Source organism: Leopardus geoffroyi, chromosome D3 (assembly GCF_018350155.1).
Source record: "Leopardus geoffroyi isolate Oge1 chromosome D3, O.geoffroyi_Oge1_pat1.0, whole genome shotgun sequence".
Classification (NCBI taxonomy): domain Eukaryota; kingdom Metazoa; phylum Chordata; class Mammalia; order Carnivora; family Felidae; genus Leopardus; species Leopardus geoffroyi.
Window position 1 is genome coordinate 2,020,316 of NC_059339.1, and position 15,750 is coordinate 2,036,065.

A 15,750-nucleotide genomic window follows, 5' to 3' on the forward strand; every position below is an offset into this window, starting at 1 on the left:
GCAGCGGCAGCCAGGCCGCTGGGTGAGCAGCCCCGGGGACCAGGGCAAGAGCGCAGGCTGTAGGTAGGGGGACACTGCGTCGGGCCCCCGGGACCGCCCAAGGTGCCGCGACTCGCGAGGGAGACTCGTGGGACTCCGTGTGAGTCGCGCTCGTGGCCACGATTCATCACGGCGAAAGGATACGAAGTGCCGTCGGCGCAGGGAAAGCACGTGAGCAACACCCGGGGGCGGCCGGGCTCCAGCCTCCAGGAGTCACACAGGACGCGCTCCGTTCTAGCGGCACGTCGTCACGGCGCCTGCGAAGGGTCGCCGCGGGAAGCCCGGCAGGGACTCGGCGTCCAGTGTCATGGTCTCCCTGGCGCGTCCCAGAGCCCCGCCCCCTCGAAGGAGAGCGTTGGGGGGGGGGGTCAGCAGTAACCACGTGGTTTGCGCAGAGTCTGGACACGGGGAGGCCCTCCCGTCGGTGAGAAACGGGGGAGGGGCGTCCTCCTGCAATCCACATTCCCAGCCGCCAGCCACCGGCCAGCCTGGCCAGCAGGCCCCTTCCAGGGACAGCAGCGTCAGGCCTGCGGACAGAACTCTGTGTCTGAACAGCCCCAGCCGTGGTGGCGACGGCGTTAACCCAGCCTGTCTCTTCTCCAGCCCCCGACTGCTTGCTGGCATCTCCCGCGGCCAAACTTCACTAGGAAACGGACAAGCTGGGAGAGCAGCGATGGGCGTGTGGGTGGCCAGCAGACCTGGATGGACCAGCAGAACTGATTTCCCCGGGAACACAGCCACCTTGCATTTGACCATCTTCCCCTGATGCTTTCCATTCCTGGAACCCTGGCTGTGCCAGGCAGCCTTCCAGGCACTGGGGACAGAGAACTGGGTCACAGGGACAAGTCCTGTCCAACTGGGACTTAGACTCTAACAAGGAGCCACCGCAGGGAAATGTAAACAGCTACGCAGGATCATTCCAGATAGTGAGACAAAGCACGGCAAAGCACTGAGGGCGCTGGGGGCAGACGAGGGGAGGAGCGTTTTGTTATCTCAAGCATGGTGGGAGGGCCTGATGAGGAAGTGGCATAAATGATGAGCAGGAGCCAGACCCACCGCGATCTGGGGTGGAGGGAGGGGTGGGTAGGGGCTTGCTGTGGTGCAGGCAGCACGTGCAAAGGCCCTGGGGTGGGTGGGACTGAGTTTGGCTTGTTGACAGGACAGTCGGAGCATGAGAGTGGTGGTAATGGGGCCTCAGGTGAGAACGGAGAGCTGGCGGGTCAGAGGCTGCAGAAGCGTGCCGACCAGCCAGGAGTCTGCATCCGGTTCTCATTTCCACGGCAGCTATGGGACATCTCAGTCGGAGAGAGGCAAGCCTTGAGCTACCTCTGGGCCTGTGCTGGCTGCCGTGCGAGACCGGCCTTAGAGCACTGGACGTAACTCACGGGTCACAATTTCTTGATGAGTCAGAACATGGGAAGTGGTGGTGTCACCAAGGCTGTGCCCCGGTGCTGGGGTTCAGGTGTGAGTTCTGTTTAGTTCCATTAGGTCACGACTTGTTCACCTGGTGCGTCTGAATTTTTTCCCTAAGCTCGCGGCCTGACGCTTCATGCTGTCGCAAAACGGCACGAGAACACTCCTGTGAATCAGACCTCTGTACGACCTCTTAATAACAGCCTCCCCGTGACCCTGTGCCGTTCAGGAGCTCCAAGTGGGTGCCTTTCTTTCTCCTGGTGTCACGGAGATTGTCAGGTTAAACACACACGCTGCACAGAGGGCGTGTGAAACGGAAAGGACCTCTTTTAAAGCTGACAAATACGACCTCGTGACAGCCTGTCATCGAAGCCCTAATTCATGCTGTAACATCTGGGGAGGAGGGAAAGAAACGAAAAGGCCGCGTTTCGGTTCAAGTATGCCGCACAATCAAAATTAATGGGGAATAAACCAAGGTGTCTTCCCTAATCATGGCATGTCCTTCCTGGTTTCCAAAAAGCCACAGGAGAGATTGAGAGTAAGTGGTGCCCTCCACACCCCCCCCCCCGCCCCAAGTAAATTCAAAACTTGGTTCTCAGGGGGTCTGTGGTCTGAGACTGGACCTGGTGTCTGAGGTTCTTAGAGCATCCATCATCATAAAGCACACAGAGCCTTGTGGCCATTTTTGTCCACTTGTAAAACAAAAGTGGAATTTTCAGACAAAAGAATTCGTATCCTGAACAATTTGGGTAACGCTTTGTATCTGTTAGGGGTGTCTGTTCAAAGGAACAGAAAATGATTCAGCTTGGTGTAAGCAGACAAAAGGAATTGGGCTGTGTCACTGGATAAGAAAATATTAGCTCCATGGGGCGCCTGGGTGGCGCAGTCGGTTAAGCGTCCGACTTCAGCCAGGTCACGATCTCGCGGTCCGGGAGTTCGAGCCCCGCGTCGGGCTCTGGGGCTGATGGCTCAGAGCCTGGAGCCTGTTTCCGATTCTGTGTCTCCCTCTCTCTCTGCCCCTCCCCCGTTCATGCTCTGTCTCTCTCTGTCCCAAAAATAAATAAACGTTGAAAAAAAAAAAATATTAGCTTCAGGCACAGCTTGATCTAGGTGCTCAAATTATGGCGTCAGGATCCTGCTTCTCTCTCTGCTTCTCTTGGCTGTCTTGTTGGCTCTGTTCTCAGATGGACTCTCCCTTCCTGATGGCAACTGGGGCTCCAGACCCATCCTTTTGTCTTCAACTTTCCTAGTCCGGGGTCAAAAGAGGAAGTGTCTTCCCAGGCTTCCGTACCAGTCCGGTGTCTCATTCTCCACGGATGCAACGGGGTCTCGTGGCCCTTCCAACCAGTCGCTGTATCAGGGGGTGGGATAGCACTGATTGGCCAGGCCCCGGGTCACATTCCCATTACTCCTGAGCCGGTCACTGTCGCCGTGGTGGGGAGGCAGGAGGAAGAGGGATGTTGTGTGCTAATTCTCCAGCCTGGGCACATGCGTTCACCCCGACGGGGCTGGACCCGCCACGAAGTCCGTGACCCAGGGTGAGGGAGGGGAAGGCTCCCTGAAAAGTCACGGAGGAGAAAGTGGCAGACGCCAGCTGACGACAAACCCCACAGATGGTGTGCGTGTTACAAACGGCCCCCCTCTGTCTCCCCCTGCTACTTGTAGGTGAAAACAGAGCATGCCTGGCTCCAGCACGTGCTTGCCATAGTGACCAGAGAACGCGATTTGGCCGTGAAGGAGAAACGCCAGCTCCAAGCCAAGCTGGAGAACCTAGAACAGGTCCTAAAGGTAGGAGGGGACCCTCTGCCTCCCTTAGGGTCAGCGCGAGGAACGAGGCTGAGGAGCGGAAGGCGGATGAAGCCCTGTTTGAAGCCACCATCCAAATTCAGGGCTCTCGGGGCTGTTTTTACCCTTTCCGTGGCATCAAGAGCGATAAATAAAAAAATTCAAATGTTTCTGGAAGCGGTCCCGTGAAACCAATGACGCATTCCCATTTCTTAGGATGCTAAACACAGCTGAGCGAGAGACACCAGGCGGGGCTCTGAGCAGAAATGGAGCTTCCTCGCGGTGAGGACCAGGGGCGTCTACGCCGGTCCCAAACTTCGTGAATTTTAAGCTGCTCCTCAGAGGTTGAATGACCTTTGTTATAAAGAGAACAGCTAAGTCGGAAAATGGCTTCATCGGGGTGCAGGGAACTGGGACAGTCCTCGTGCATTTCTGACGCACTGGGCACCCCGTCAATGTTTAACGGGAGTGGGGGGGGGTTGCTACCGATGGTGCGGAGTGAAGCTGAATGAATTCTCATTGAAGAAAAGCGTTGTAAAACGTAAAAGAATAAATTAGTCCTCACCTGCGGTCCTGCAATGTGGCACCTCCGTGGCCTGGGTCCTTTGTGGTTCCCACGCCACGCCCAGCACCCACTGCCCCCGCCCCCAGTCAAGAAGGGATTGTAATTCTGTCTGGGGCCCCATCTGGGGAAGCAGTTGGATCTCCAAGGGAAGCAGATTGGTGGCTGGGAGGGACTGGGGTGAGGTGGGAAATGGGGAGCGGCTGCTTTTCTTTCGGGGTGACAGAATGTGCTGGAATTTGTGTGATGGTTACCCACCCTCGCGAATTTACCGAAACCCCTGCTCTGTACGCGTCCGAGGGTGAGCTTGATGGTGTGGGAGCGCTGTCTCACCTAAAGGTAGAGATGGCTGGGGGCTCGGTGGGTTAAGCTCTGGGTTTCCGCTCAGGTCATGACCTCGCGGTTTGTGAGTTCGAGCCCCACACCAGGCTCTGTGCTGACAGCTCGGAGCTTGCTTGGGATTCTCTCTCTGCCCCTCCCGTGCTCACACATGCTCTCAAAAAAAAAAAAAAAAAAAAAAAAAGAGACGGCCTGCTCGCCGGTGGTCATGAGGGGTAACCCAGCTGCATATGTGGCTGTCAGCCTGTGCCCACCTCGCCTTCCCTGAAGGACGGGCCGGGCTGGCTCGGACCTCCTGCCTCCCACCACGTGTCGTACGTCGAGAGCATCACCCTGGACAGATGAGGCCCTGCCGGGCAGCCGTTCATCTCCACAGCGCAGACTACCGCCTGAGGTCTCTGAAGCCACGAGGCGTGCTCTGTCCCACTCTGCCTTTGGTGCCGGACAAAGTCGGTGTTGGGTGAACCCCGTGGCGGCTGGGCTGGGAATCCCCGGCCATGCCCTGGGGCTCTGCCGACAGCCTGCTGGATTGGCGTCGTCGTGAAGGGTAGTGCAGAGCAGCGGTTCTCAGCAGGGGTGACTTTGCCGCCCAGGGGACGTCTGGCGGTCTGGAGGCGTTTGTGATCGGCGCGACTGGGGAGGGGGCTCTGGGTGTCCAGCAGGCACGGACCCCCACGAGCACAGGGCAGGCGATCAAGTGGTGCTGAGGCGGAAAAACCCCGTGGGTAAGCTTCCCACTGCTGGGGTAACAGACGCTGCCGCCCGAACCCAAGTGTCCTACGGTCCAGGGGGCCCGGCGTCCCAAATCCGGGCGTGGGCAGGGCACTCCTTTCCGAAGGCTTTGCGGGGACTCTTCCATGACTTTTCCACCTTCTTCTGGCTGCACACGGCCCCTACCTCCACCTGCAAACCAGCGATGGGGCGTCTTCTTTGCTCTCTGACACCTGCCTCCCGCGTGCACGGACCCTGTGGTCACGTTGGGCCCATCGTGTGGTCACGGTTTCCCCTCAACACCCTTCGTTACCCCTGCAGGGTCCTTGTGCCGTGGGACGCGACACACTCCCGGGCCCCAGGGACTGGGAGGGACGCGTCGTTGTCGGCCGACCCCACCCTAGACGATTAGGAAAGTGAACAATAAGGCCGGTCCTCTCTGTGGGCAGAGGCCTCATTTATGGCTTCAGGTGTGTGAAATTCCCAAGTGTCCAAACCTCCGTGTGTCCCCGCCTGCCTCTGCAGCAGGTGGACGGTCCTGGGTCTCGACAGCGGCGTGGAGCCCGCCGCCCTTCCCGCCTGAGCCCGGGCTTGAACCTCGGCACAAGGGCCTTGCACACATGTACGTGTCCCGGTTCTGTCCCTCGTCCCGTCCCTCGTCCCTACAAACAGCCCTCAGTTTGGCGGCCCTGCCTGTCGGCCCTGCTTGCCGGCGTGTCCACCCTGTATGCTCGTGTGTACGCCCAACGTGACGGTGTGTCCGCCCTGCGTGTGGGCGCGGTCGCCCTGCGTGTGGGCGTGTCGGCCCTGCGTGACGACATGTTAGCCCTGGTGTGGGCGTGGTCGCCCTGCGTGTGGGCGCGGTCGCCCTGCGTGTGGGCGTGTCCGCCCTGCGTGACGGCCCTGCGTGTGGGCGTGTCGGCCCTGCGTGCCTGCGTGTCCACCCTGCGTGACGGCGGGTCGGTCCTGCATGTGGGCGTGTACGCCCTGCGTGACGGAGTGTCGGCCCTGCGTGCGGGCGTGTCCACCCTGTATGCTCGTGTGTACGCCCAACGTGACGGTGTGTCCGCCCTGCGTGTGGGCGCGGTCGCCCTGCGTGTGGGCGTGTCGGCCCTGCGTGACGACATGTTAGCCCTGGTGTGGGCGTGGTCGCCCTGCGTGTGGGCGCGGTCGCCCTGCGTGTGGGCGTGTCCGCCCTGCGTGACGGCGCGTTGGCCCTGCGTGTGGACGTGTACGCCCTGCGTGACGGCCCTGCGTGTGGGCGTGTCGGCCCTGCGTGCCTGCGTGTCCACCCTGCGTGACGGCGGGTCGGTCCTGCATGTGGGCGTGTACGCCCTGCGTGACGGAGTGTCGGCCCTGCGTGCGGGCGTGTCCACCCTGTATGCTCGTGTGTACGCCCAACGTGATGGTGTGTCGGCCCTGCGTGTGGGCGCGGTCGCCCTGCGTGTGGGTGGGTCGGCCCTGCGTGTGGGCGTGTCGGCCCTGCGTGCCGGCGTCTCCACCCTGCGTGACGGCATGTTGGCACTGGTGTGGGCGTGGTCGCCCTGCGTGTGGGCGTGTCCGCCCTGCGTGTGGGCGTGTCCTCCCTGCGCGACGGCGTGTTGGCCCTGCGTGTGGACGTGTACGCCCTGCGTGACGGCGTGTCGGCCCTGCGTGTGGGCGTGTCGGCCCTGCGTGCCTGCGTGTCCACCCTGCGTGACGGCGTGTCGGCCCTGCGTGTGGGCGTGTCGGCCCTGCGTGATGGCGTGTCGCCCCTGCGTGTGGGCGTGGCCGCCCTGTGCGTTGCGAATTGCCGTGTTCCCGTCAGGGGAAAGGGATGGATTCGCGCATCTCAGCGGCGACTGTGTGGACGAGACGCACGGCGGATCCCAAACCCACGAGTTATGTGACAACTGCGTCCCCCGTTCACCCCCAAGTGTCGACGGAGCACTGACCTCGTCCCACCTTCCAGGCCGCGGGGACACGGCGGCCGGCAGGGTGGCGCCAACAGAGAGCGTCGAGAGCGGCGTAGGTGATAGGCCGTCAGGCGGCGGTGAGTGCTCTGAAGGGAAACGGGTCAGGGTGCAGGAGCGGGAAGGGATGTGGTGGCCCTGCGGGGTGGCCTCTCCCGGACGTCCCGCTGCGCGGAGGGCCTTGGCAGTGCTCAGGGGAGGAGCGCTGCGGGCGTTGGGGAGCACACAGGGCCTGGCGGCCGCCGCTGGACACGCACCGGGATCGGCGGGACGGCGCGCAGACGGTGGGGGAGGGGCAGGCGGCGGAAATGACCCGACTGGGGTCAGCTGGGGCAGAGGCCTCCAGGCCAAAGCAGAATTCCAAGGTAACGGAACGTGTCCTGAAGGTCGTCGGACACTGTATCGGTCACGTATTGTCGCAGTACTGCCGGGCCGCAAAGCACCCCAAGGCCTGTGGCTGGGAACAGCCCCCCGCGTTGCTCACGAGTCTGCGGGTTGGCTACGCGGTGCGTGTCCTCTTGGCCGCAGTGGCTGAATGCTTCCCCGCGGCCGGCCGGCTCTCGGCTGGTATCTTCTGGCTCCGGGCGGGTGACCGGCTCCGTGCCTGGTTGCTCCGTCCTCCGGTGGGCTCCCTCCGGCTCCCGAGCGCCGCGTGATCATGCACGTTGCAAGGGGCGGAGTACCAGCCGGGCTCGTGGGGCTGTGCGGTCCCCCGCCAAGCTCGTGGGCTCAGGGCAGGACAGCGTTGGGGCACACTGCGTGGGCAGCTCACCGCAGAGGCCACCGGCGTGTTGGCGGGTGACAGAGTGCATCTGCTGTCCCGTTTGTGAAGGGGTCCCTCCTGTGGCCATGCGAAGCCTGGCGTGAGGAGCGGGAGATGGATGGGGAGCCGCCCTCCAGCCCGCCGGAAGGGCGGCCTCCGCCGGGGGGCGCAGGGCAGAGCCAGAGGTGGGTTTCCGAGGTAAAGTCAGACCTCGCCAGGGCCTGGATGTGGGGCGGGACAGACGGGGTGGCAAGGACAACGGCAAGGGCTGGGCTGTAAGTTTTCGCTGTGATGCAGCACACCGGCGATGGGGGCCGGGGGTCACGGTCACCGTGTGTTGGAGATGGGGTGCCCGGTCGCCGTGGGATCCTTTGTGCAGAAGAACCCCATGGCCTCACTCCAGAGACCATGCTGCTGATCGTCCAGAAGGCGGCTCCATTCAGTTACAGATGACCCACGTGGCAGAAGCAGTTCACTGGGGTTCGAGTGTGATGCTCGGACGTCACTGTTGGCACCTTGTCACCTGACCACCTGCTGGTCCCAGTCGGCTCGTGCCTGACGCCATCGTGAAAGCCCTCGACATGATGGGCGGCAGAGGGGACGTGCCGCTCGGTAAATGAGGCCCACTCGCTGGATGTTAGTGCGGTGTAGTTACGGGCCCTGGCTCCGTGCCCGGGGTGTCTCAACTGATAATTAGTCCGTCGGTCATGTTCCTAAGTTGCCTCTTTTTGTTTCCAAAGATCACCGATCTTCCACTGGCCTGGGCGCTGGTGATTCCGTCTAGCTAAAGGCGCCCGTGACTCTTCTCTGATGGGCTGTAATTGGCTGTGTACATCACGGGTCCACTGACACACGGCCCTTCCAGAGACCCGTCTACCGTGCCAGGGGCTGCCTGGTAGCACAGGCCTCAAACGGCCAGAACAATACGACCCCGTGTGCCGATTGGAAGGGGAAACGGGTTTCGGGGTGCCTCAGACACTTCAAGAGCTCCTGCAATCGCCCTGCTGAAAAACCCAGCGGGACCCACACCCAAGGACACACGCGTTCGTTCAGCGGTATTTAACGGGCACCTAATATGTGCCAAACACTCCGGGTGCTGGAGAAAAGAGACCTAAGTCCACACCCTCGATTCAAGCCAAGTTTAACAAGAAACTAATGTTTATGTCAGGTGGGGAGAAGAACGAGGGGTAAAGACGCAAATGCCCGTTTGTCTGCAGTGCTTGGGGAAGCTGCGTGATGCTGTGACATGTGGGCAGCGACCTGGGGGGAGGGAGGGTGGGAGGGAGTGTGCAGAGCAGGTACCGAGGCTGAGTCGGGTGGGTGCCTGACATGTGTGAGGAACGATGAGGGGCCCGAGTTGCAGAAATAGGAAGCAGATGAGGTCAGGGAGGCAGGGAAGAGCCAGGAAAGCTCAGGTCTTGAAGACTGAGCCACACTGGCCTCCTAGCGCTCCTTTGGGCACGCTCCATCCACCCCAGGGCATTTGCACTTGTGGTGCCTGTTGTGTGATGGCTTTTGTCCCGATCACCCACAAGGAGACGATAGGTGCCGTGTGGGCAGCTTCCCTGTCTTTTCTGCTTATCAGTGAATGCCCGGTGCCCACGCAGGCATAGAGAAGCCACATAATGAGCGTGGGCTGAGTCACACACAGGCATGGGATATTCTTAAGTCTGCCCAGTGGAACCGGTCACTTGCAAGCGACCTGCTCACAATGGCCAACAGTGTGAGGCCCTCAGCTTTCAGAGGCCTTCAGGTGTGCCCTCCCTGCGTTATCCCCCAGAGCCCATTCTCCACACGGCAGCCACAGCCATGTTGGCAAAATAACACAAGACTGCTGTTTACACCTAGCAAATGCTTCTTGTTGCCCAGAGATTAAAATCTGGGCTCTTACTACAGACCCCAGCCTCTGCCCCCCCACCCCTAGTCCTTTACCCCTGCTCCTATCCAGACCCCCTTCACCCTGTGCCTACCCATGCTGGTCTTCTCTGTCTTTCTGGAACATACGACACCTGTTTCCACCTCAGGACCTTTGCACTTGCTGTTTGGAATGCTGTTTCCCTCAGCACTTTGTTTCTGTCTTGGTCTCGTGTCCCTTCCTTGGCGATTCTTCTCCCGACCCTCTTCTCTACAGGAACTACCATCCTGCCCGTCACCACCACATTGCCTGATTCTGTTTTCTTCAAGACACCCCGTCTTGTTTGTTTTGTTTACTTGCGTACTGTTGGTTTTCCCTCCCAAAAGTAACACACTTGAGAGAGCCTGTTTCAGTGCCTAGGACAAAATCTGGCATATGGTGGGCACACAGTAAACACCAGTCGATTGAGTAGATCGGTGAACGAGTGAATGCAGTGTGAGCGTCCCCGTTGCCAACGCTCTCTGTGCCGCGGGGGATAGCCGTGGACTTGAAGGCCGGCAGCCAAGGGAGCTTGTCGGGGCGGATTGCTTCTCTGGGGTTTGCAAGTGCTCTGCAAACACGCAGCCGCAAATCAAGCCCTGTCTCCTCCTGGCACAGACAGAGCGTCTCCAAGAGGACAAGACGCTGCAGCGCTCACGGCTCCTGGCCTGCGCGAGCCTGGCTGGGGGGCAGTCTGTCATGGACGCCCCGTGCCGAGCTCTGCGCCCGCATGCCCAGCGGTCCTGACAAGCGTCTGACCTGGTGGCAAAAGGGAGCAAACCTACGTTTTCTTCCTCCAGCTTCTCAGGCTCTAGGATATTCTGCAAGAAGGCCTCGGTGTGTTCCACATGGACTTCCCGTTGCCCGACGGTCACGGCCTTCTAGATCCTAACGTGCCACCAGCTCCCGTGGAAAGGGAGAGCCGCTTGTGGCATCACGGTCATGCGTCCAGCCAGGCACAGCCGCCTCCGTCTTCTCCGGCTTCTGGTTCAGGGCCCGGGAGGTGGTTCTGTTTGTCAGACAGAACAGAGATGTTCCTCTGTAGTCAGGAGAGGACAAGAGCCCTGGCAGGGGACAGCGTCCTGTCCCAAGGAGAGCTCAACACACACCGCTGAGGAGCCACAAAGCAGGGAGGGACCACTGTCCCCCCCGAGAGGGCACGGCCACCACCCCCTCCCAACCCGGGGGCAGTTCCTGGGGGCGGGGCCGCAGCCGTGGAAACTGCAGGGCGGCACAGTGGGGTGAGCGGTGTCCCCCACGGTCACGTCTGCTCAGAGCCTGGCTGGGGGACCCTGTCCGGGAAGAGGGCTCCGTAGGTGGAACCCAGCAAGATGAGACCCCACGGGAGGAGGATGCAGCTTACCCGAGCCTGCCGTGTAGAAAAGGGGGTTTGGAGACACAGGTGTGGGAGGCACACTGCGGGAGGACGGGGCCCAGACGGGAGTTACGGGGCCGAGGCTCGCCAAGGGCTGGTGGCCATCGGCAGAGGAGCCCTGCTCTGAGCCCCTGGGGGAGCCTGGCCCTGCCCACACCTGATTGCAGGCCCCCTCCAGAAAGACTGCAGAGCGAGGCTGGGTTTTATCCTTCTTTCATTTTTTTTTTTTTTAAATTTTTTTTTAATGTTTATTTATTTTTGAGATAGAGATCGAGCACGAGCAGGGGAGGGGCAGAGAGAGAGGGAGGGAGACACAGAATCGGAGGCGGGCTCCAGGCTCCGAGCTGTCCGCACAGAGCCCGATGTGGGCCTCGAAGTCACGGACCGTGAGATCATGACCTGAGCCGAAGTCGGACGCCCCACCGACTGGGCCACCCAGGCGCCCCCTATCCTTCTTTTAAAATCATGGCTTGGTCGAGGCCGTCCTGCACGCTCTTGGTCCGACACGCGGGATGCCCGCAGCAGATTCGCCGTGAGCCCGCTCAGTCTCCCTTCAGTGACCGGCCGGAATTCACGGCACCCTGTGCCAAGTCTGCAAGTTTGACCTGAGCGCGCAAAAATGTTTTTGATTAATTAAACTCAGCGTGTTATGGTTTACGATTTAAAGGAAAAGGGAAAAAGCATTGGGGACCAGATTTTGTTCGCGTAATCAACAGATTAGTCCATTTAAACGTAGGTAACGTAAGGCTTATTTTGTTAACGAACAACTGATTATCTGGGATTAACAAGTGATTCTCAGAGTAACAACTAATCTTCCTCCTCCGCGGCTCCTTCCCCGGGCCCCTCCCGTATCCGCGCACCTGCCCGTGGACATGCGTCCCTGGACCTGCTGCCGTTATCAGCTGTATTTAATGTTTTGTGGCTCCTTTTCTAAATTCTGATTCTCAAACACCAATAACACCCTCCACGGTTTTTCTGCAACATGAGAATAACGTTTAGGGCTCCGTCTCCAGCAAAACCCTGGATGGGCCTGATCCAGACAGCGATAGTATTGTCTGGATGTTCAGACACTAGCCGCAAACAGGAAATTTGCTGCTCTGGAAGCTTCCCCGTCCACCTCCATCTCCGTGGGGAGAGGCTCTGCAAGCGGCCGCGTGCTCGCTGGCTGGTGGTGTGGACGCACACGTGTCCTGTCCCGTCCTGCACCAGCGAAAGGGATACTTCGGATCAGCGTGCCGTCCGTGAAAACTGAGTCAGGTCCACACTAGCGGCCAAAATGTGTATTCAAGCGAGGGCTGTGCCATGCCGGTTTGCGTGCACACTGACCGTGCCAGGGGGATTGCCTCATTTGCTCCAGATCTGCCCGCTTCCCTCACCTCTAACCACCCGGCCCGTGTACCCCTGCACCACAGAGATGCACACCAGGCCGGCTGCTGCCTCAGTGAGCTTTCCCTGAAGCTGTGCTTGACTGGCGCCTTGTCGTCCTGTGGGTCTCGGCCACACGTCACCTCCCGCACCAGCTTGAGTAGAGTCTCTGCTCCCTCCTTCTCCCTCTGCACACCCCCCGGCCTGGCTACCAGCTTTTATCGGTCCCTGAAACTCTGACTTATTTGCTAGGTTGCCTGTTTATTTCCTGCGCCTCTCCTCCACTGTGGAACGTACGCTTCACGAGAACAGAACTCATCTTTGACTTGTTCGTTAGCGGAATAAGTGTCCCGTAATTATTTTTGGCTAAATGAAAGCACGTATCCAGGAGGTAAAGCACGTCTCAGCAGGAGCCCGCAGCCCCTAAAATGAGAAGTCCAGCCTCACTGATTCTCCGTTTTCCCGCCCACCCAGCTGCTGTGTCCAGAAGCACGCAGTCCTTCTTCATCCTGACCAGGCCACGGTCACACCAGCCTTCCTTTACCCTCACGCTCGCTTTGATTCTTTCTACCACGGGACCTTTGCACACACCATTCCCTGTGTATGGAATGCCTTGTTCCTACCCGTCCCCCAAACCTCCACTCGTGGGTCACCTCCCCAGGGCTCATGTACCTGTGAGTTTAGACTCTCAACATTGAGCACCTCTCCGTGGTTTTTCGTGTATTTGGATTTAGTCGTACCTGAGACAACCAGTACGTAAAGCGGGAAAGTAAGCTGTGTTTCTACACTGCACCTGGGAGGTGCGTTATCGTTCTGAGTAGATTTTTTTGTCTTTAATGTTTGTTTAGTTTTGAGAGACAGACACAACACGAGCAGGGGAGGGGCAGAGAATGAGGGAGACACAGAATCTGAAACAGGCTCCAGACTGAGCTCTGAGACCCGATGTGAGGCTGGAATCCACGAACTGTGAGATCATGATCTGAGCCGAAGTCGGACGCTTAGCTGACTGAGCCACCCAGGCGCCGCTGAGTAGGTTTCTTAAACATAAACGTGTGTATTGAGATGCCTGGAGCCACCACTAAAAGTTACATAAAAATTTATAGCCAAACACTCAATAGATACGTTGAAGTAAAATGCTGGAAACCGTCCAGACAACCCACAAGAAGGCAGGGAAGGGGAAGTAGAATAACGAAAAAGGACAGAAAAAATGGAAACAGGTAATAAAATGGCACACTTAAACCACACTGGTCGTTACATTAAACATAACTGTGGGTAGGTCCCCCGGAATTAATAAATACTTCATCCGGCCCTCGCCACAGCCTTGGGAAGACGGGGTTTTCCCTCCATTTGATAAACAGGCGTGTCGGGGCCCGGGGAGGCCCCTTCCTGAGAGCCCCCTGCGTGCACTCTGGCTGACCGTACCCTCCGCCTGCCGCAGTTGGGGCCGCTGGGCACCGGGAGGAGGGGCCTGAACTACTCTGCTCAGGTCGAGTGCCCCTGTCCCTGTGTCTCTGCCTCCTCTGGGGTCCCATGGGGAGCGGGGGCCAGTCCGCGGGACTAAGGACACGTGGGGAGTGGGGAAAGTACCAGGGTTTTGTCAGAGGGGCTTCCCCACCTCCCAGTGTTTTGCAGCACGAGACACAGGTCCTCCGGCTAAGACCCGTCTCAGCTCCCAGACGTACGCGGCTCTGTGTCCGTGCTGGTTCTCGTCATGAACGAGTCTGAGTTGCAGAGATGGGACAGGACGTCACAGGACCCGGGGGACAGACAGCTTCAAGTGCTTCCCCTTCCTCACGTCTGAAGACGTGAGCTCAGGAGATGCTCTTCTCGCCGCCAGGCGTCGTGTGGAAAGAGAGTGTGTGCAGAGATGCCACCTTATTGCCGCTGTGTGTCCGGGAGCCCAAATGTGGTGGTCAGCGCGTCGCCGGTAACTCTTGTTCCAAAGGGAAATTGGTGTTTCCGTAACTTCTTTGCGCAGGCAGGGAGGACCCGGAGCAGAAGACGAATCCGCCTCTGCCCTGACGCCGAAGGGATAGCGCGGTTTGCTCCACGCGTGATCGCGCTGTCTGGCGTCCAGGCTCCCGCTGGGAAGGCGGGCCACTTAAGTGCTGGCGCTGATGTCGACATCCAGCTGTAGCGTCGCCACCTGAGAAATAAATCGCGCCACAGACAGAGCGCTTTCGACAGGCGTTTCCTGCTGTGGCGAATAACCCTTGGTACTTTCTAGATGCGAAACGTTCCGGTAGAACGCAGCACGTGGCCTTGCCGTTGGGAGGCTGTTGGTAAAAGGAAGTGAAGGCAAATGTTGGGAATTTGGCGGGAGCTTTGTCTTCGGGGGAGGGCCGGGGTTTTCAGACTCCGTGAGAACTCGTGGCCCCTAGTGCTCCCAGGGACGGCCGGAATCCTCTCGGCTCAGGAAACGGGAGGGGTGAAAGTGTGAACCGTCTCCCGGGAGATGTGCACGTGGGTCCAGCGGCCTGAGAGCTTCGGAGGCGGTGCGTGCAAAGCGCTCCCTCGGCTCCTCTCGCAGGGAGCCTCCCACGAGCACGGGAGGGTCCCTTGGGAAGCCTCCTGGGGAGCGGGGAGCTGGGCTGTCTGGGTTCAGGTCCTTGCTTGATCATTTCCTCGCCGGGCCACGTCGGGCAGGTTGCTTCACCTCCCTGGGCCTCAGTTTCCCTCTCTGTGAATGGGAGTGAAAATACTGCCTGCTTCGGGGGTGGTTGTGAAGAGGCCGTGGGTCGTGTGTGTGAACCGCTTAGCACAGCAGTCCTTCCAGAACTTGTGCCTGGCTACGGCGAGGATGCCGATGTCTGGGGCTGGGAAGACCAGGCCAGCAGTCTGCTTGCAGGGACAAGAAGGGCGTATCTGCACAATCTACAGTACAAGAGGGCTTGGTTGCTGTCCCCCTGGGTCCCTGACCTCCCTGACCTCCAGTTTATACTCTTTCTGCTGCGGAGATGGTGTCAGTTACTTCTGGAAAGCTCCTTTGGCTCTCTGGCTGTTTCGTACCCCGAACAGGGAATTGAAACAGCCCCAAAGCTGTCATGATCCACCAGCTGTCTCTTTATTTTGAGAAGCAAGACTAAAAAATCATGAAGCGTCAGTGCATAATGTGAGACGTTATGGAATTAAATTTTGTGGCAGCCGTAAATGCTGTTGAAAAATATTTTAGTTTGGACAATTTGGGGTAAAGTTCACCGAAACTTATGTCAAATACTTTGAAGAAACAAAAGAGAAAAAGCATTAGTTTGTAAAGTAGGAAACAGGAGAGAGAGGTTAAGCTTCAGGCATGGCTGAATCACGGTGCTCTGATGAGGTCACCAAGAATAGTCTGTCTTTGTCTTTTCTTGCTGCTTGCTTCCGTGTGGGTCCAGGGAAGGTGAACTTTGATTGGGCCTGGGGCACAGGTGGGTGTGTGAATAGTTAGGAGGGAAGCAAACCCCTGGGCACAGGGACCACCCTAATCGGAGTCAGGGAGGCGGAAATGACCTCGAAGTTGTTCCTGGGACCCCAAAGCTGGCCACCGTGGGGGCACTCGGTGGCCTGCCTAGG

The 15,750-nt window shown here is 59.1% G+C and overlaps 1 protein-coding gene across 23 annotated transcripts in view; it reads left to right on the plus strand.

Annotated features, from left to right (window-relative positions):
* The window catches only part of RIMBP2 (RIMS binding protein 2), a 227,505-nt gene that overhangs the window by 134,223 nt on the left and 77,532 nt on the right, over positions 1–15,750 (plus strand). For 21 of the 23 annotated variants that reach the window (XM_045459510.1, XM_045459508.1, XM_045459509.1 and 18 more), the window contains one exon: positions 3,118–3,240. Coding sequence is in view for 12 of the 23 variants with exons in the window: in XM_045459505.1 (XP_045315461.1) it covers positions 3,118–3,240 (123 nt within the window). In the remaining 11 variants the exon portion in view is untranslated. Of the gene's footprint in view, positions 1–1,519; positions 1,991–3,117; positions 3,241–6,587; positions 6,882–15,750 lie in introns of those variants that run through there. The other 2 variants (XM_045459507.1, XM_045459515.1) reach the window with 2 other exon arrangements.